The sequence below is a fragment of the Schistocerca nitens genome, unplaced genomic scaffold (genome assembly GCF_023898315.1).
Source record: "Schistocerca nitens isolate TAMUIC-IGC-003100 unplaced genomic scaffold, iqSchNite1.1 HiC_scaffold_380, whole genome shotgun sequence".
Lineage (NCBI taxonomy): Eukaryota > Metazoa > Arthropoda > Insecta > Orthoptera > Acrididae > Schistocerca > Schistocerca nitens.
This window is the reverse complement of record NW_026045914.1, coordinates 1,022,829-1,045,207: the sequence shown is the minus strand read 5'-3', so window position 1 is coordinate 1,045,207 and position 22,379 is coordinate 1,022,829. Positions and strand designations below refer to the sequence as shown.

Below are 22,379 nucleotides of genomic sequence, written 5' to 3'. Positions count from 1 at the left end.
TTCAGGTATAATGGAAAAATTAAGGGACTCAGGTCCAAAAACGACCGAGTCGAAAGTTGTAAGTGAATGTCATTCTAATTCCTACAACAGTGCCTTACATGTAACGGCACTATTTTTGCTAAGATTGTAGGGTACGCAGCTCTCAGAACTGGTAGTGTGGACCTAAACTAGAAAAAGAAGTCCAGTAAATAAGTGCTCTAAAATGGGTGCCTCAAGAGCTGTTGGCACTTGTTCAGTACGAGAGGTGTGTTTCGCAGTAGCGGAGATGATCAAATGGTCGTAGCTCTTAACTTATACATTTTAGAGCCCATGTCTAGACACTTTTTCTTGTTTCGTCTATCGTGATAGACAAGATAAGATTAAACTCCTAAGGACTGATGTGATACCAGAAAAAGGGTACCATGTAAAACACTACTTTCGAATGTGTGGAGTAGTTTCAACCAAATGTGGTTGACATGAGAGCGTACTGTCTAAAAAAATACTTTAGGCTTAACACACCCCTAACAGCCTTATTTGCAGTGGCGCGGGAAGGAAGAGCTGACAGCTCGCATCGTAATTTCAACCAAACTTTCTACGTCGGCCATGGAACAAAGTATTAGTGAATCCTTAAAACAGCAGACTGTCGTTTTGGAACGCTTTAGCTGGAGTAGAATAGCTACGTCGAGATCAATTCACACTTCATCACTGATGTAATAAAATGGAACAACTGCAGCCGTCCTTTGGATGTTATTTGATTAAGATGATGTATTTGTTAGTGAATGCAGGTCCATTTCGACTAGTATCCTAGCGGACTTTGCAAAGTGTACAGCTTGCAATGAGCACCTGGAGTCAGGTACCTCCCACAAGACGACTGCTGACAGCGGCACATAAAGACTCTGCAATTCTTCAGTGGGTCAGACATCTCAGAAACTAGGCAGCGGTTGACGAAGGGGGTAGTGTCGTCCGATGAGTGAAGCTTCCGCCGCTTTCCGAATTAGTCATAGCGTCCAGTGCACCTACGAGCTAACGAGGCTTTTAACCAGCAATGTTTGGAGGGAGTAATCCAGGCCACAGTTGATTGTTTGACGTTTTGTGGTGTTTTTCGTGCCGTGACTTGTGCAGCACTCGTTCAGATTACGAGGGAGCGCCCTAAAGAAACCGAACAAATTTTTTGGTGGGTAGGGCTTGTTTAATACTGCGTTTTGTCGCTAGGAGCACATAGAGGGAACATTCCAAAGTGAGTAAGCCGAATGCCGTCGCTGTAGAATCTCAGGACTAGTTTCGACATAGTGACAACTCTTTTGTGTCATTGTCGCGTTTGCAATGGCTGATTTTCGTGAACACAGTACTGTGGTGAAATTCTGCTTTTTGCTCGCAAACCGTGGAATAGAAACTCTTCAAATGTTAAAAACGGTATGCAAGGACGATGCTATGGGAAAAACTCATGTGTTTGAGTGGTTTTCCGTTTTCAATAATGGTGAAATTTTAGTTGATAAGAAACATCATTCTCGTCGTTTTCTACTGCCCAATCACATGAAAATGTTGAAAACATTTGGGCAGTTATCAACAAAGATCGAAGACGAACCACTGAAGAAATTGCGGAGCTGTCTGGAGTGGCTTGGAGTTCACTGCAGTGAATTGTGAAAGATTTGGGAATGAAAAGGATGGGTTCCCATGGAAGCTTGCTGTGCCTTGAAAGAAGAGTCCAGAAATAACCCAAATTCAAAAATAAACAAAGCAACAATCAAGCCAGTGAAGAACTTCGCCTCGCCTCAAGAAAGTCCTGTCTGTACGACGATTCTTGACCAAAAATTGTACGGCTCCTGTTGCTCGTTGCCCCTCCCCCTCCCCCCAACCCCCAACCACAGCCTCACGCACACAGCCTTGCCCAGTGCGACTCTTTTTTGTTTTCTAGAGTGAATACGGACACAAAAGGAAAGCGTTTTGATGTCGTTGCTGAGGTGAAGATAAAAACTATGGGGGCACTGTCAAGCATCACAAAAGATGAATGTAAACAATGTTTTGAAAAATAAAAGATTAGACAAAGGTATTAATTAACTAGAGAATACTTTGAAGAGGACTGAAGGTTTGTGCTTAAAATGTGAATAAATAAGTTCAAAACAATGAGTTCGGTTTCTTTTGGGTAACCCTCGTACTTCACCATGAACCACGATGTTTATTTCAGCATTCCAGATGACGACTGGTTGTCCATTCTTCTACATCTAAATGATGTGTATTCTGTGGACATTCCCATCTTCCAAGATAACAGCAGGCCTGTTCAGAGGGCTGCACGCATTCACCCTGGTTTGAAGTTCCCCATTGCACGGCGACTGGCCCGTTGGATTGCTAGATCTAGATGTCTAGATGTCTAGAACTATTTGGAGCAGTCGGTGAAAAGCAGCAACCAGCATTGCTGCATTTGGTAGCTCTACTTGGTCTAACCATAAATGAGTGGTTTCTGCTGCCATTGGAATACCTGAGGAATCTTGTGAACTATCTTTCTCGCCGAATTCAGGTCCTCATCAAGTCTAGAGGTGGTTTCCTGCGACAGTAGCGTGATATCTACAGAGACAACAAAGATGTTTTTGGTGTGCTGGCATGACTTACTGTATGGAAAAAAGTACCGTTTTTTGGGTGAAACCCCATCACCCTTAGGGATTGACTGTGCGTATGAAGCGTAAAAATAATCGAAACGAAGGGTATTAGGGTTGAATACTTCATATTTTTGGTCGCCAATCCAATTGCTGACAGTTCTGATATTTAAGCTATAGTGTGGGAATTGAGTTAGGGTCTGCTGACTTATTACATGCGAAAAAATTACTGTCGATTTAGGACAATCACAGCACTCGTAGGGATGGGGGCGTAGGCAGGAGAAAGGAGTGAGAGACATGTAAGAGAGAGATGGGATATATCTGAAGAGTGGTGGTGGAAAACTTTCGGGATATATCTGAAGAGTGTAGGTGGAAAACTTTCTAGGTGCCAAATTTCGCCTTCGTCAGGAGAATAAAAAAAAGGGTTGTAGCCTATCCCCAATGTTATTCAATGTGTATATTGAGCAAGCAGTGAAGGAAACAAAAGAAAAATTCGGAGTAGGTATTAAAATCCATGGAGAAGAAATAAAAACTTTGAGGTTCGCCGATGACCTTGTAATTTGGTCAGAGACAGCAAAGGACTTGGAAGAGCAGTTGAACGGAATGGATAGTGTCTTGAAGGGAGGATATAAGATGAACATCAACAAAAGCAAAACGAGGATAATGGAATGTAGTCGAATTAAGTCGGGTGATGCTGAGGGAATTAGATTAGGAAATGACACACTTAAAGTAGTAAAGGAGTTTTGCTATTTGGGGAGCAAAATAACTGATGATGGTCGAAATAGAGAAGATGTAAAATGTAGACTGGCAATGGCAAGGAAAGCGTTTCTGAGGAAGAGAAATTTGTTAACATCGAGTATAGATTTAAGTGTGAGGAAGTCATTTCTGAAAGTATTTGTATGGAGTGTAACCGTGTATGGAAGTGAAACATGGACGATAACTAGTTTGGACAAGAAGAGAATAGAAGCTTTCGAAATGTGATGCTGCAGAAGAATGCTGAAGATTAGATGGGTAGATCATATAACTAATGGGGAAGTATTGAATAGGATTGGGGAGAAGAGGAGTTTGTGGCACAACTTGACTAGGAGAAGGGATCGGTTGGTAGGACATGTTCTGAGGCATCAAGGGATCATCAATTTAGTATAGGAGGGCAACGTGGAGGATAAAAATCGTAGAGGGAAACCAAGAGACGAATACTCTTTGCGGATTCAGAAGGATGTAGGTTGCAGTAGGTACTGGGAGATGAAGAAGCTTGCACAGGATAGAGTAGCATGGAGAGCTGCATCAAACCAGTCTCAGGACTGAAGACCACAACAACAACAACCTCTTCTTGCGCACAATTTATTTGTCTCGAAAAACTTCGGATAAGTACCAGTAGAACACGTCCACCGAGGGTTCCGTACAAATTTCACTATGTGTATAGACAGTTCATCCATCCTGGGAATCGAGAATTCATATGATTATTGCCTGTTATTGTTACTGGTATCACATCGATCCCGGGAATTCCATGACTTTAAGGAATAGCATAAAATATCTGTTTTCGTGTAATATAATTTCAAATTAACAGTTTTCGGATTTTTTCCTTTATTTGTAGAGAGACGCTTGATTCTCGCCAAATTTCATTTTTCTGGCTCTACAGGAATTGCCCTATACGTTTTGATAAGTGAACTTGAGAGTATCAAAATGTGTGCCACACGTGGTCGTATATTTGACATAAATGGCCGTATTGTATGACTGCGTTGACGTAGAAGCTTCAATTTTTTAACAGCTGACGGAGCGCAGACCTTTGTATGCGACTTACGTTTCAATTTGATACGTTTACCCGTTCCTGAGGAAAAGTGTTTTGAATAGTTGGACAGGCAGGTAGCTAGACAGAGAGGGACAAAGAAGTGATGCTGCAAGGATTCCTTTTTCGCCGAATGATGTACAGAATCCTAAAAATTGAGAAAGTATTATAATTCCACAGAATTATGGTGAACGTCTCATGGCTGCAACAGGTAATGATACGAATTAGAAAATAAATAATTTATCACTAACGTTCTGCGTGCAATACCAGGAAACTGACAGGTTCTAAGTGTTGGTAAGGGAATTTTTGTTCTTCGCGACATTGATACGGAGACGTCACTTTTATTTGTGATGATACAAATACAGCAATAAGGCAGAGATATTTTAAGTAGAAGAACAGTAATCTACAGAAACCGTTTCTCCTATCTGTCACTTTTTTTGTACAACAGGATAATAAAATTACTCCATGAAAAAGTCCATCAGTATTGACTTGCTGCATCTAAGATAGCTTCATTCTTGGTGTCAGATGTCGAGAAGTTTCTTGTGAAACGCCCAGTGCAGGTGAGGCAGAATTGGCAGCATCGTGTACAGGTCTTTCTATTTTACAACTGATAAAAATATCTGGTTGACATAGATCCGCTACGATTTTTCCTCTTTTGAATGCGTTATCATTTATCGATTATTATGTTTCAGAGTAAGGACTTTTAATAGCTGTTTGGGATGCTTGATTGTGAGAGACTTTGATCATACTGCATTTTCAGATCTTACACGGCTACAATTAAGTCAGTTGTATGGATTGGTAAAGCATTTGGAACTCGTGAGGGAAGCACTGCTTAGCACAAAGACCATGCACCTTCTAAAAATGAATGTTTCAAATATTTTCGTCATTTTCTGACACTTGGAACAAGTGAAGGGAGATGCAACAGAGTTCCGAAAACAAAATAACACTGAAGGCGCGTTTCTGAAAGAAAATCGCACTTGGAACGATTTCCAGCTTCACTCTTGATATGAAACACAGCAATACTAGCCGATTAGATGTTGATTTATAGTAAAAAATATTCCAACTACTGATGAAATCACGGGTGCATCCATAGCAATGCAGTGTATTCGTAATTCTCATCTTGTATTTATTATGGATAACATTTGACTCAGACATTAATTGCTCTCCTATAATCTACGTCGTCTCCAGGACGTGATACTCATTTAGAGAGTGGTCTGTAGCTCAAGAAGAGCCACCTGGAGACGAAACCAGCAGCGCCTTCGAAACATTGAAGTGCAAGAATTTTGAAGAACGGCATTGCCGAACAGTTTAGACACTTTCATACTCTAAGATGACACCATGCTGAGTTATGTCCTTCATTTATGGTACTACACACGTCGACCGTCAAACTGAGAAGCACGTGTCACTAAATGTGGCTTCGTTCCTTGAACGTGCCCATGTATATCTAACTTCCTCGTCGTTTTAACAAGGGCATAATACTACGTTTTCGGCAGATAAACAGCACGTAGTGCACCGTTTCTGACACGCTCAACTGTTAAGTGGAGGCTAACTTTCAGCTATCTAACTAACGTAAAAAATGTCCCCGAGGAGTCGTATGGCATTGTGGGCTGCGTATCTCGAGGAGCTGTCAGTATTTTGTACTCGTACCTTAGCGCATAGAAGTTCCTTTCCGTGCGGTGTGAGAGCTATGTCTTAGATATGTAAATATTGTGTGTAGATGACTATAATAGGTCTATGTATAGTGTGATTAGCCGACAAACCTCACATTGCTCCGTTATTCAATTTTCCATCTTTCTATTAGAAATGAAAACAAAAATGAGCTGTGTTGTAGTGTAAAATAGGAAAAAATTTCATATTTACGTATTCGTGGAAACCCCTTTGAAATAATGAAACAATCGTACAGAGAAATATGAATAATGTACAAATATATATAATTACAGTATTCCAGGCACTTTGTGAACACCGGGTGCAGATGCTTCGTGTGGCTACAACGCGATTTTGTAAACGTCTCTAAGGCCTATTCATACCTCTGTAGGTGGCTATTGTTTTCGCCTACGCCCGTCTCCGCTGCGCAGTAGAAAGCTGTGAAAAGTTCTGCCGGGATTCAGAGATGTCTAGTTGATTCGACTTTAGGAGTGTCTTAGCACTAAAAATAAATGTATTAAAATTTAATTCACATAACGCGACATTTTTTCGCACATTTCAGTGTTTGTGATGTAATACACTATGGGCCCAAAAGTATCCGGGTTTTGCATATTAGGTGCATTGTGCTGCCACCTATTGCCAGGTACTCCATATCAGCGACCTCAGTAGTCATTAGACATCGTGAGAGAACAGAATGGGACTCTCTGCGGAACTCGTGTGTTCAAGTGGCTGAGTGTCACTTCTGTCATACGAGATTTCCACACTCCTAAATATTCCTAGATCCACTGTTTCCGATGTGAGAGTGAAGTGGAAGCGTGAAGGGACACTTACAGCACAATAGCGTACAGGCCGACCTCGTCTGTTGACTGACACAGACCGCCGTCAGTTGAAGAGGGTCGTAATGTATGATAGGCAGACATCTATCCAGACCATCACACAGGAATTCCAAACTGCATCGGGATCCTCTGCAAGGGCTATGACAGTTAGGCAGGAGATGAGAAAACTTGGATTTCATTATCGAGCGACTGCTCATAAGCCACAAATCACGCCAGTAAATGTCAAACTATGCCTCGCTTGATGTAAAGGGCGTAAACACTGGACGATTGAACAGTGGAGGGACAAATCAAGGTACACAATGTAGCGATCCGATGGCAGTGTGTGGGTATGGCGAACGCTCCGTGAACGTCATCTGGCAGCGTGTGTAACGTCAACAGTAAAATTCGGAGGCAGTGGTGTTATGGTGTGGTCGTATTTTTCATGTAGGGGGCTTGCACCACTTGTTGTTTTGCGTGGCACTATCACAGCACAGGTATAGATCGATGTTTTAAGCACCTTCTTGTTTCCCACTGTTCAAGAGAAATTCGGGGATGCCGACTGGATCGTTCAACGCGATCGAGCACCTATTCATAATGCACGACCTGTGGAGGAGTAGTTACACGACGGTAACATCCCTCTAATGGACTGGCCTGCACAGAGTTCTCATCCTATAGACACCTTTGGGATGTTTTGGAACGCCGAGATCGTGCCTCGCCTCACCGACCGACACCGATACCTCTCCTCAGTGCAGCACTCCGTGAAGAATGGGCTGCCATTCCCCAAGAAACTTTCCAGCACGTGATTGAACGTATCCCTGCGAGAGTGGCTAAGGGTGGGACAACACCCTACTGAATTCCAGCATTACCGATTCAGCGTGCCACGAACTTGTAAGTCATTTTCAGCCAGGTGTCCGGATACTTTTGATCACATAGTGTATGTCTTGAAGTATATTCCGTATGCTGATATATTTATGGAGGTACATTAAGCGGCATATGTCGACACCGTCTGTGAAATATGTTGCGAATAGATTCAGCAGCAAAGAAGCAGTTAGTTTAAATGTAATGCATGTTGTGGCACTTTTTCATACATCTCAGTGTGTGTGGTGTCTTAGCTTCTGATCTCTCATGCTATGGCATAATATTGTAGGAACATTCAGTGGTATTTGTGGATAGTGTCTGCAAAATGCGTTGGCATGGAGTTAACAGCAAAGAAGTGATAAATTTAAATCTCATGGAAAATGTAGCAGTTTCACGCATCTCATTGTTTACAACATCATATCCCCTGAAGTATGATACACAGGGGGTGTTTACATCGAGAGCGATTGTCACCTGACAGTAAGGGATATGTGTACCATGTTTGGTTGAAATCGATCCAGTGGTTTAGGAGTAGATGTTGAACACGCACGCAAGCAAACACACACACACACGCACACACACACGCTCATGTGGCTGAATAAACTCTCGAGGTTACAGCTACGTCAACTGGTTATAGACCCACATGCTTTCAGCCAGGCGTTTATTGGCCTCTGTCAAATGATGACTGACTGCAGCGTGTTTTTTTCTTTTGTATACGTTTCATTCTATGGGTGTCCTCAGGGCAGACCACATTAACGAAGCACTGTCCTTGTGGGTGAAGTCGTTTGCGTGTTTGCAACTGAAAGTTAAACTGGTGGTAGCATTGCTACTGGATGGGTCACCAATGCTGGACGGGTCTTCTCTGAGCAGCCAAATAACGTTTGTTCTGTATTTTCTTATCCAAGTCCTCTACTATAATAATCCTTTCCTACCCACAGGAACCAATGGGTGAGTATAGCAACTCCGAAGCTTCTGAACCAGTCCTTTCATTATTTTATTTTTGTTTACTTTCCCTGCCATAGTAATCAGGACAGAAGGGTTTCTCATTTTCCAGGTTGGGAGTTGCGGAAAGACTGGTATCATATCCATATAAAACTCTACATTACTCATTAACTTCAGAATAGAAGCCAGGCGAAGTTTGTGATGACGTCAAAGGTAAGGAAGAAGGATAAACAATTTGGAATCAAAGATTAGTTGAAAAGAGGAATTTGTGACGCAAGAGGTACAAAAAACAGAGTTGAAGAATTGGATAGGCACCCGTCTACAAAAAAAAAAAAAAAATTATGTTCGTGTAATTACGGAGACATAAACTGAAGTGCAAGGAACTAAAGCAGTTGATAAAGAAGCACAGCAAGCAAGAGGAGGAGGAGGATATTAGTGTTTTAACGTCCCGTCGACAACGAGGTCATTAGAGACGGAGCGCAAGCTCGGGTGAGGGAAGGATGGGGAAGGAAATCGGCCGTGCCCTTTCAAAGGAACCATCCCGGCATTTGCCTGAAGCGATTTAGGGAAATCACGGAAAACCTAAATCAGGACGGCCGGAGACGGGATTGAACCGTCGTCCTCCCGAATGCGAGTCCAGTGTGCTAACCACTGCGCCACCTCGCTCGGTACAGCAAGCAAGAGCTGATACTTTCACAGAACGATCACACGGGGAAAATCAGGAAAATTAGATTTCATGGGAAGACATAGGGACGCAACACGAAAACGGGGGCGTAATAGAGTCACCATAGGTACCCTTCAACATACATTGCGAGGCAGCTTGTGGTGTTTAGATAGAGACGTAGATTAACTAAAGATATAGAACGCCAAAAGTGTCGTTGTAAGGAGCGCAACGAACTTCTAAACTACTTCCAGAAGTAAGTAGAGCTCCCATGTGTGAATAACCATAGAGCATAAACGATTTTCTGTGCTGGGCTCTGAGTGATATTAGTGGAGAAGTTACGTGACACCAGCGGGCCTGCAAGCACTCAGCTCGCCTCAGATTCCTCTGAAAATTTACTGAGAAGACTGAAAAACCTAGCACTGTAAGGCACACCGTCAACCACATGTCCTAGTTCTCACAGACATAAAACTTTACTAGATTTAACAAAAACACAAAAGATTTCTCTGTAATCATTTCACTAGTCCAAGAAGAGTGATAGTAGCAGTAGAAGCACCCTCTGCCATCTACCCTGAGGTAGTTATGGGAGTACATTTACTGGGATTGTTCCTGCATGAAAAGCAAGTAGAATGCTTTCCTTGGTAAACTGTGCCAAAAAGCCTCTCTTATCGACGGACGTAGCTAATTAACTGGAGGGACAAGGAAAACGGTTTACTATCTCCTTCACGACCTTACTATGTTGAGGACGGATAATAAGGCAAAAGAAGGAAGTAAGATTACCGCTATATCCCAAGGACGTTATCCAAATGTGTCAGACAGAGCGAGGTGGCGCAGTGGTTGGTACGCTTGACTCGCATTCGGGAGGACGACGGTTCAAACCCACGTTCGGCCATCCTGATTTAGGATTTCCGCAGTTTCCCGAAATCGTTTCAGGCAAACGCCGGGATGGTTCCTTTGAAAGGGCACGGCCGATTTCCTTCCCCATCAATTCCTAATCTGAACCTCTGACCTGTCTCTAATGATCTCGTTGTCGACGGTACACTACTTCCACTTTTGCTACCACGTGTGATATTACATTTTCCTAGGAATTCTTGGCTGCACTGCGATGCTGGAGTCGGCAGTTAGTTTGCTTAAATCACGTCCGAAAACAACTCACGCTCTCTCTCTCTCTCTGCTCACAGGAAGTGCTTGTTAGACGTGTTTTTGGCGAAGGATTTATGTTACCGCGTACTCCATACCTGTCTCTTTTTAAAATTTTGGTTTACACTGTCCGTTGTTATTGAATTTGTGTCGACCGGGTTTTTGTTTGATGTTGCTGGAAACAGTCGCTACTGCGACGTCCACAATGGTCGGAGCCCAAGTCCTGAGCAACGAGTTTTTGAACCGCTTCCCTTCTGAATATCAGTCCAGTGTCTTACTTCGCTGCATTATATTACAACCTACCAGTGACATGTTTACCAGCCCTGCAGTTATTTCCTGTAAGCTGTGCTACAAACTGTAATGCGTATTTACTCACGAACAAACAGTTTCGATCAAGAGACCATCTTCAAGTCACGGATGAACATTACATCAGGTTTCTTGGCATCTATCAACAACTCTTATCGGTTCCAGGATCTCCCACCTGTACATGAATCCACCATCTTATACATGGCTCATGGATTAATGTTTAAGATAACTGCTGCATTTACAAGTGACTATCAACAATAATTATGTTTATGACGACAAGCAACCATTTCTCAATCTGATTTTACATTCACCCGTGGCCTGAAGATGGTCCCTTGGCCGAAAATTTCTACTTATCTATTATCCTACTGCTATTAAAAGAGTTTTCTGTGTTAATGTGCACGAAAAATAAATGCAGAGTAGACAAAAATGTCGGGTGTATTTTTAAGAAACTACTGTCGTAAACGCGCTTGTTACTGAAATACGAGATCAAATTCCCAGCTAACTTCTTTTAAACTTTCTTTATAATACTTTCCTCTGACGATTTCGCTGTGAGCACTTGCTAAAAAATTATTGTCTCGAAAACATTGTTATTTACCACTAATTATTTATATTCGCGACATAGTTTTCTGGTTATTAGTTAGTAACAGTGCTAGATAATAGGCTAAATAAATAATTAACGAAACAAGTAGAAAATAAGCGTCTATTTTAATTGCTGTAATGCCTTTCTACGAATCACCATCAATTAGTCCTATTGTCTTTATTTCTGTGCTGTTATCAGGCATTATACGTACTTCGAAACGCGTTGCAGAAATGAAATTGACGAAAAGAACCAACAGATAGTGAATAGTTACTGTCACTATAAACGTATTTATAAATACAAACAAAACTAAATAGAAACTGAGTTGTCGAGAGTGGATGGCAGTAAGTCTATTGTTGAGTTGTAGCGGTCTATACAGCAAAAATTTTCAGGAAATATTGAGAAAGAAATATGTATTTACGTACCTGACCAGGCGCAGTATAACACAGCAAATACGATTACACTTGTTACGCACTTCATCCTGCAGTTCTCCTGTTCGGAAAGCGCAGCTAAAGCGCTATATATACTGCTAACTTCCCCTCTGCCCCTCCTGCCTCCCCCCTTCGGTACAGACAGCCAATACGAAGCAGATAGGAAACCAGTCCGACACTTAGCAAAAGCTGTCTTCAAAGATATGGCGCTATCTCTTCGTTTTTAGTGGCAACTAACACACTGCACTAAATTTCTATTAAGCAGTGGGAAATTTGCTTGTATGGTGTGAGTATTGGTGAGTATGTTTCTTGTAATAGTTTGATTCAATCTTTGAAACTGATATAATTTTAATGGTTTGATAGTAGCTATCCTAAAAGACCAGCGCCAGGGGGTCCGTGTGCAAGGGGAAGCTACGGCCACACCTGATTCTCAGGTAAACAGGGTCGGAACTGCAACATACTTACAAGCCGCCCCTCCCCTACAACCTATCATGTGAGCACTCTTGGTCAGAACTACGTATTTCGTTTGGTAAAGGCGTACATCGTAATATGAAAAAGCGGCCCAAGAATTTACAACTCCCTTTTCATGCAGTAGCTTGCCTAAGTTGCGGCCAGAGATTCAGTTCGTGAGATAGGTAACCTTTCTACCCTCATTACCGATTTCTCCTGTACTGACCTTCTCCTCCTCCATGGCCAATTCTTGTCTTGGCCAGTATGGCCATGGCCTGAGATCGTGATGGCCTGCACCCATCGTGGTCTAAGCCTGGCACGCATAACCTTCTCATGGCGTGTGCTTGTCATGGCATGTTCTTGTCATGCACATCCTGTACTTTTCATGGTCTTTTCCAATCATGGCTTTGTTTCGAGTCATCATTATTCTGTTTCGAGTCATCATTATTCTGACTGGTTTGATGGAGTGTGCAACGATTTCCTGTCCTGTGCCAGCCTCTTCATCTCATAGTAGCACTTGCAACATATGTCCTCAATTATTTGCTGGATGTATCCCAATCTCTGTCTTCCTCTACAGTTTTTATCCTCTACAGCTCCCTGTAGTTTGTGAAAGTTATTCACTGATGTCTTAACAGATGTCATACCATCCTCTTCTTCTTGTCAGTATTTTCCATATATACCTTTCCTCACCGATTATCCGGAGAATCTCCTTACTCTTCACTTTATTAGTCCACCTAATTTTCAACATTCGTCAGTAACACCACATCTCAATGCCAGTGTCTGTCATGGCCTGTGACTGTCGCGTCCTACGCTAGTCACGCATGGCCTGTGTTTGTTATAGCCTGTGCTGGGAATGGTCTCTGATTTCCATGACCGACACCCATGATGGCCTGCGCCTCTCATAGCCTGAATCTTTCATGACATATGCATACTGTACTCTGTGCCCATCACAGCATGCACGACTACTGCATCCTACATGACCTGAATCTGTAATGGTCTCTGCCAGTAATGACCAGTGCTTCTTATGGTTTGTGCTATCCGTGGGAAGTGTTAGTCATGGATCATGATTTTCATGACTTGGACCGACAATGGCCTGTACCTTTCATGCATAGCCTGCACTTGCTATGTCCTGCGCTTGTCATAGTCTGTACTTATCATTAACTGTCCTTGTCACGGGCTGTCATGCACCGTATTTGCTTGTTAAGCGTGAAATGCGGTTCTTATGGTCCGCGCCAGTCATGGCCTGCACTTGTCACCACAATTACTTGTCATGGCCGTGCCTGTCATGCAATGCTTGTAATTGTCGTGGCCTGTGCTAGTAAATGTGAAACCTCTCCTTAGAAAAATTTATGAATTACTGTGCGTATAAACATCTTACGTTATTTGATTTTCAAACAGCTGAGCAGAACTGAACTACTCAGACGTTTCTCTATTTACTTATTCTGATCAACACTAAACTGACACACAATATTTTTAGCGCGACGCAATCTGACTTTCAATAATCCCTACAAAAGAATGGCCCTGACTAACAATAACCTATACCTTTCATGAATCACTTACCTCACAAAAATCTTTGTTACTCGAACTACTGCAATTCAGCGGGCACCAATACTGCCAGCTAAATAAAAGATTCTAACTACTGTAGGCACTAACTACTGATAGGCATAGTTAGCAAATGAAAGATTTTGAAAGAGAACAAACAATGTATTTACTTTAATAATATTCAAAAGTCATATATATATATATATATATATATATATATATATATATATATATATATATATAATCAGTTCATGACACCAGTTTTACAAATTTACTCTTTCTGGTGGACACACGTCCAGATCGTCCGCTCTCAAAATTCTGCCATCTCTCTCCCCGCATCCACCACTGCTGGCAGCTCACCTCCAACTGCGCAACGCTACGCGCTGTTCACATCCTGCTGCCCAACACTGCTATAGCGAATATTCCAACAATGCCAGCCAGCCACAGACTGCACGCAGCCAGTGATTTTCATACAGAGCGTTACGTGACGTTACCAACATAAAAACCTAAACAGACTACTTACAAATGATCCATGTTTGTCATAGCCTGTACTTTTAAGGACCAATTCACGTCATGTACACCTCAAACGATGTATATGTTATGGTCTGTGCCCATGACAGCCAGAATGCTTCATGACTTCCCTGCTATCCGTCATCCACCATGACAGCCTGCGTCTGTAATGACTTGGATCCTTCATGACATGTGCCAGTCATAACCTGTGATAGTCATGGCATGTACTTGTCATGGTCTGTGTTTCCCATGCATGACGTGTACATTCCACAGGCTGTGCTCATCATGTACCTGAGTTACGTGTCCATTTGGATTTCGCACGGTGGGACAGATATTAGAGGATCTATTATTCCGATGGCGGGACAGAGATTTGAACCTCTGTTATGTTTTTACGATCTGATGACGTTCCACACATGTTATGTCACTGAAATCCTCTGCGAAGGCTCGCAGAAGAAATGAGTAGTTCTATTAAAGAGGGTTGGTCTCATATTCCAGTAGCACAAACGTTAAAAATTACGTCTCTACATAAGAAAATTTGTGACACTGTCCGCTACACCTTAGCGAAAACCGCAACTCGATATATTTAGTAGTTCGTCATATATCTAGGGTGCCCTGCCTCAGCTGCCTCGCCTTGTACACAACAATTTCATTAGTAGTTTTCAAAATCTTCCTATTTCTCCGCTTTCTAAAGTTAGTGTTATTGATTTTAATACTAAGTTCAAACCCAGAACCAACGATTATAGTGGCTGTGCCCACCGCACACCGGCTACTTCCAATGTACAGCAAAGCCGCTACTCTAGCGACCTTCAGTTGTCTCCATTCGCCCCAACGATACAGCACTCCATCCTGGCAACCAACTACGTACCACACTCACTGCTGAATGTTGTGCACATTACGTTACTACCCTCTTACAGAGTATAAACCTATTTGTACGCCTCCATAATCTCCAAAAAAATACATTGGCCACCTGTTCCGAGTAAATGGTACTGTCGTCTACTACAAGATTCACTAATTTTTTTTCCGTGTAAGTTGCTTTGTATAGCCTAACTTCATTCTAACCCTCTACGGCAGACCCTATCCATATGCCCCCAGCCATCTCACAAGAGCGGCAAGATTGTTCCCCTTTATACCGAGCCTCAAAATGCTACCTCAACTAGTTGTCTTATCCAGTTTGCGCCCGTAAAGTCATGACTATATGCAAATATCACTGTCGTATCGTGTGTCACTGTATAAAACCGCCCTGGATTTCTAATTTTTCAATATGTCCCTCAAGATCGTCTCTGTTTGACCATCTGCAGAGAAACACAATCAAGCTACAATCAAATCACCACTGTCATCTGAGTATCACATACATTTCTTCATCTTTTGATGTGTTTCCAACTATTTTATTTTAAACGTATGTTTATTGTTAAGATCAGACGCATTAGTGTTGCCATATCTTCCCGCATGATGAAATTCAATTACAGTAACGACATGAACAATGATAAACCACTTTTTTTAAAAATAGTCAATTACTCTCACGTCAATTTACTTCAGGCAAGCTCATTATGACTGCACACCAGCAGTGAGGACATGAATTTGAATACTACCATTTATGAACATTGTGGATTTTATCTTGTACCCGATTCCCGATTGGGTTTTACTGTGAAGAATGAGATGATAAAAGTCCTTCCGTCAAGATGGATCCTTGCATTAACGTTCATGAGATTGTAGAGGTAGAAGGTGACGGATAAGAACAGGAACATAACATTCTGAATGAAGTTTTTCAATATGCGGGTACCGAGTTTTACGTAGCTCCAGTTTAAAGCTCACCAGCACGGACAACTGAAATTCTGTTTGGGTGGATGATGAGATATTTCAGTACATTTACATTGGCATCAAAATCTAGTTTTCTGTAAACTGATTACCAAATACCGTTATTGTACTTGCTCATATAGAAACTCCAAGATCGTCTTCAACGTAGGTCTGAGCGTCTCGCGACTGATGCCGGCGCATCTTCAGCGACGGTGACACTTCGTCGTTATTGAGCGATGGCGAAATAAATCTTCGGCACAACGCAACGAGTCGGTAATAAAGCTTAGAAGTTATCTATTTCACAATTTAGCTAACGTTGAATTGTCAGAGGTTGGGATACATACGTTTGCGTGACGAATCAGAGCTTTCTGGCATAGAATCTTGGACTTTGGGCTATTTTCTTGCTTTGCTTGGGATCGAGTAATCACTCATACCGACAATCAAGGGAGCGCTTGTGTCTTACTTTCGTGTTCGATGTAACAAAAATCCTTTTTCTTATTCATTGGCAGTTTGATCTTACCTCCTAGTACTTCAATGTAATATTGTTAACATTCTTTAGATGTTTATGTTGTGTTCTTCCGCATGGTCCACTTTTTTTATAACGCGTATTTCCTTAAGCTTTTGTTAAGTTGATAGCGTTTTGAAACATTGAAACTCTAATATCCTGGATATCATCATCACAATCTACTTCCAAGGATTAGATGTCGTAGTCACCTGTTCCGGTCTTTATCATCCATCCACACGGTCTACCTAGTTCTCCATTTATAGTCGGCCGATAATTCATTACTATTTTTGGCAATCTATTTCCTATCATTCTCTCAACACGATCCTTCAGTTTCATTCTACTCTATTGCATCTTGTCATTAACCGAAGAGATTTTTAAATCTGATCTGATCACTTTATTCCTTATTTTATCCGTTTTATTATATACCCTTACATATATTATGAAATTCATATCTGCTGCCTGTATACGTTATTTTTCTCTTTCTGTTTCTGTGATTCGGAACCATGCAAAAGAGTAAGGCCGGCCATAACTAAGAAATTTCACTTGTGTCTCCTATCTTGTTCTTCTCCCATAATTTCTTCCAATTGTTACGCCGATAGCTTGATATTTATTATCCTTCTTCTGAACGTCTTTGTCGTAGTTGAAACTAATATATCATTCTAGATAAATGAAGTGGGACACTTGTTTTAAAATTTTCTCATTTATTATTATTTTCGATCTGATCAGCTTGTTTCCTTTGAAAGCCATTATCACTGTCTTTTTTGGAGATATAGTCAAGTTGTAATATATCGTGTGTTGCCTCAATCTACGTACAAATCTTTGTAAATTATCTTTTCTTTCCTGTATCATCAGCATATACACAGTATTTAATGGTACAGTAGTTCCTATTTTAATTCCTTTCCACTTCATAACTAGGTCATCGATATGATATTAAATAATGCGTGTTATAGACTGCACACTTGTCAGACACGTTGATTTATTAAAACATCATCTGACATTTTCGAACGTGAAGAACTATTTATAGACTCTTTATGGTATTAATAATTAGTTTAGAGAAACCTTTTATTACCAATATGTTCCACAAAAGTGATCTTTTTTACATTACCAACGATTTTCTTATAATCAGTAGATGCTAAATGCGTTTGTAAACCAAATTTCCAACGTTTTTCAATAATCTGTCTTATTATAAATATGTTATCATTACACAAATGTCGCTTTCTGAACCCTGATTGTTCATCTGAGATTATTGCATCAACGATAGTTTGTTGTCCTTGATTCAGAATTTTCACATAAATTTTATGTCTTGCATTTAGTAAATTTATTCCTTTACAAATTTCTATACTTTCGTATAGACTTTTTTGAATGTAGAAATAACTTTAGTTGTTTTCCATTCTCCAGGTGCGGAACAGTTCTCTCAACAGGTCTTTAAAAAATAAAGGAACCAAAATTCTGAAATGATTCCTCCATATTTCATTCATTCAGAATTAATGCCATCTAGGTCAGTAGCTTTTCCATTTTTTGTAATATCCTGGACATTGAACTTGATTTCTTAGTTGTATTTTGTGCCTCAGCTTAATTGTACACGAGGACTCCGTCGCCATAACATTGTTAACAGGGACTAGATTCTCATCACATTATTTTCTTGTTAGTCGGGGATCTTACAAGCATTTCGCATCCCGGGGTGGCCGAGCGGTTCTAGGCGCTTCAGTCTGGAACCGCGCGACCGCTACGGTCGCAGGTTCGAATCCTGCCTTGGGCATGGATGTGTCTGATGTCCTTAGGTTAGTAAGGTTTAAGTAGTTCTAAGTTCTCGGGGACTGATGACCTTAGAAGTTAAGTCCCATAGTGCTCAGAGCCATTTGAACAAGCATTTCCGCTGCGCGACACTTTTATGGTAACTGGATTCATGTGAGTAGTGTGTTTCATGAGGGTCCAGGCGTGACAACGATTTTGATCGATCTTTGCTTCGAAACCCAGACGGAGCCTCGCAGCTTACAAGCCGGATATTTTTAGAACTTCTGTAAATGCGTTCAGGTGTCCGTTCTAAGCATTTTTGAATCGCCAAGAAGGATACAGCTTAAAAAAGCCTGTTTCTTTGTAACAGGAATGGCTTTAAGCTCTCCGCTTAAATTTACCAGGTCCTAAGTAACTTGGAGACGTCCTTCGGTTGTCAGACACTTTTCAAACTGGTCACCTAAACGGGACACTCCATCCACAGCGAAGCATAACAATTGCAAACCGCACCAGACTTGGGTAGAGCTTCTGCCAATCCTCTTCCACTTAGTGTGTAACTTGCCTTGTTCCACATCACTGAAAGCCCTCTTCCATGATGAGTTCATGAGCATGCAATGTGAACGAACGAATAAATGAAAGAATGAGTGAAATCGAAATAGCTCTTTAGCCTGAAAATCTGGCTAAATTATTAACTTTTAAGCCTACCCTTCCTGTTAGTATAAAAGGTTCTCGAACACAGTGACTGATGACAACACACGCTTTAATGTTACTATGTAAGCGTGAATGGGAATGGTCTTTATTCCATTTCTAGCCATTATGGATCTCCAAAAGATTTCACGAACAATAATCTTTCTCCAGTTGTCACTTCTCACTTGTTTCCGGTACATGCGTGATTTAGGTGGATGCAAAACAACAGTTTTACACACCTTAATTCTGCTGCATAAGATTTTAAAATGTCACTAGAACCGACGGCTTCAGAGGTTCGATCTTAGTTGGCCCCAAGTTGTGTCACATACAGGGTGTTACAAAAAGGTACGGCAAAACTTTCAGGAAACATTCCTCACACACAAAGAAAGAAAATATGTTATGTGGACATGCGTCCGGAAACGCTTACTTTCCATTTTAGAGCTCATTTTATTACTTCTCTTCAAATCACATTAATCATGGCATGGAAACACACAGCACCAGAACGTACCAGCGTGACTTCAAACACTTTGTTACAGGAAATGTTCAAAATGTCCTCCGTTAGCGAGGATACATGCATCCACCCTCCGTCGCATGGAATCCCTGATGCGCTGATGCAGCCCTGGAGAATGGCGTATTGTATCACAGCCGTCCACAATACGAGCACAAAGAGTCTCTACATTTGGTACCGGGGTGCGTAGACAAGAGCTTTCAAATGCCCCCATAAATGAAAGTCAAGAGGGTGGAGGTCAGGAGAGCGTGGAGGCCACGGAATTGGTCCGCCTCTACCAATCCATCGGTAACCGAATCTGTTGTTGAGAAGCGTGCGAACACTTCGACTGAAATGTGCAGGAGCTCCATCGCGCATGAACCACATGTTGTGTCGTACTTGTAAAGGCACATGTTCTAGCAGCACAGGTAGAGTATCCCGTATGAAATCATGATAACGTGCTGCATTGAGCGTAGGTGGACGAAACTATAATGAGCTCTAACATGGAAATTAAGCGTTTCCGGACACATGTCCACGTAACATCTTTTCTTTATTTGTGTGTGAGGAATGTTTCCTGATAGTTTGACCCTACCTTTTTGTAACACCCTGTATAAACATGGAGATTATTTGATTGGGGACGAAGAGGATCTACTGTCACAGCATATAGACAAAACCGCAGTCCAAAAAGTGGGTTGTGCAAACTGACTATCCTGGTTAAGAAACTTATTCACGTCGTTCTGCATCAATGCTCTCGAACTGAGTCTAGAAACTACTAGGAGGCGGGCGAATAATCGACCCTGACAACAGACCATTGCTTTACAGACGCAGGGGCTCACCGTCGACCGCCGTGCCTTTGCCCTAATAACAGCAACAGTTGTCTACAATAGGTTTTGTCTGGCAAGCGCAGATTACATATGTGAGGCTTGGTATATACAAGGTGTCCCAGCACCAACGGTCAGTACTCAGGTATATGGCAGGAACGACAATTCGAATCAAGGAAAGTAAAGTAAACACTGACTCTAAAATGCATACCTTAAAAGCTATGAGCACTTGCTCATTAGATGAGGTTTGTTTCACAGTAGCAAAGATGAACAAGTGCTCTTAGCTCTTAACGTATAGCTCTTGGAGTTGATGTTTGCTTCGAATGATCATTCCTGTCATTGAATAATGGGAAAGCTCAGTCTAGTAAGGAGTTTGATACAAAGAACTGTTTACACCCATTTTGGAATATGTCACAGACGTTTGTGACCCATACGAAGTGGGACTAACAGGGAGAATATAACGCATACAACAAAGGGCAGCACGAAATATACCGCGAAATCTTACTTGCAAAACTAGAGAACCAGTGTTAAATGGGGTGACTAGCTACATACTACAGCCTTCTACACTACTGGCCATTAAAATTGCTACACCAAGAAGAAATGCAGATGACAAACGGGTATTCATTGGACAAATATATTATACTAGAACTCACATGTGATTACATTTGCACGCAATTTGGGTGCATTGATCCTGAGAAATCAGTACCCAGAACAACCACCTCTGGCCGTAGTAACGGCCTTGATACGCCTGGCCATTGAGTCAAACAGAGATTTGATGGCGTGTACAGGTACAGCTGCCCATGCAGCTTCAACACGATACCACAGTTCATGAAGACCAGTGACTGGCGTATTGTGACGAGCCAGTTGCTCGGCCACCATTGAGCAGACGTTTTCAATTGGTGAGAGATGTGGAGAATGTGCTGGCCAGGGCAGCAGTCGAACGTTTTCTGTATCCAGAAAGGCCCGTACAGGACCTGGAACATGCGGTCGTGCATTATCCTACTGAAATGTAGGGTTTTGCAGGGATGGAATGAAGGGTAGAGCCACGGGTCGTAAGACATCTGAAATGTAACGTCCACTGTTCAAAGTGCCGCCAATGAGAACAAGAGGTGACAGAGACGTGTAACCATTGGCACCCCATACCATCACCCCGGGTGATACGCCAGTATGGCAATGACGAATACACGCTTCCAATGTGCGTTCACCGCGATGTCGCCAAACACGGATGTGACCATCACGATGCTGTAAACAGAACATGGATTGCTCGAACAGTCCACGGTTGTACTGCCGGTCCATTGTGTCCGTTGGCCACTATGGAGCGACAATACACCCGTGGACTGTTCGGGCAAGATATACGCTGGGAGAAGTTGAAGAATTACATCATAACCTGGATTCATCCGAAAATACGACGTTTTGCCATTCGTGCGCCCAGGTTCGTCGTTGAGTACACCATCGCAGGCGCTCCTGTCTGTGATGCAGCCATGGTCTCCGAGCTGATAGTCCATGCTGCTGCAAACGTCGAGGAACTGTTCGTGCAGTTGGTTGTTGTCTTGCAAACGTCTCCATATGTTGACTCAGGAATCGAGATGTGGCTGCACGATCCGTTACAGCCATGCGGATAAGATGCTTGGCATCTCGACTGCTAGTGATACGAGGCCGTTGGGATCCAGCACGGTATTACCCTCCTGAACCCACCGATTCCATATTCTGTTTACAGTCATTGGATCTCGACCAACGCGAGCAGCAATGTCGCGATACTATAAACCGCAATCGCGATAGGCTACAATCCGACCTCTACCAAAGTCGGAAACGTGATGGTACGCTTTTCTCCTCCTTACACGAGGCATCACAACAAAATTTCACCAGGCAACGCCGGTCAACTGCTGTTTGTGTATGAGAAATCGGGTGGAAACATTCCTCATGTCAGCACGTTGTAGGTGCCGCCACCGGCGCCAACCTTGTGTGAATGCTTGGAAAAGCTAATCATTTGCATATCACAGCATCTTCTTCCTGTCGGTAAATTTCGCGTCTGTACCACATCATCTTCGTGGTGTAGCTATTTTAATGGCCAGCAGTGCACATATAGCTCCAGATAGAACTGCGAAGCATAGGTTGAAAATAC

The 22,379-nt window shown here is 42.1% G+C and overlaps 1 protein-coding gene across 1 annotated transcript in view; it reads right to left on the bottom strand.

Moving 5' to 3' along the window:
• Positions 1–11,784, bottom strand: part of LOC126230332 (carbonic anhydrase 1-like) — a 67,195-nt gene extending 55,411 nt beyond the window's left edge. Inside the window, exon 1 of the mRNA XM_049942390.1 lies at positions 11,722–11,784. Within this exon, the coding sequence (XP_049798347.1) occupies positions 11,722–11,776 (55 nt within the window). The 5' untranslated portion in view covers positions 11,777–11,784. The remainder of the gene's footprint in view (positions 1–11,721) is intronic.
• Between the last annotated feature and the right edge of the window lie 10,595 nt (positions 11,785–22,379).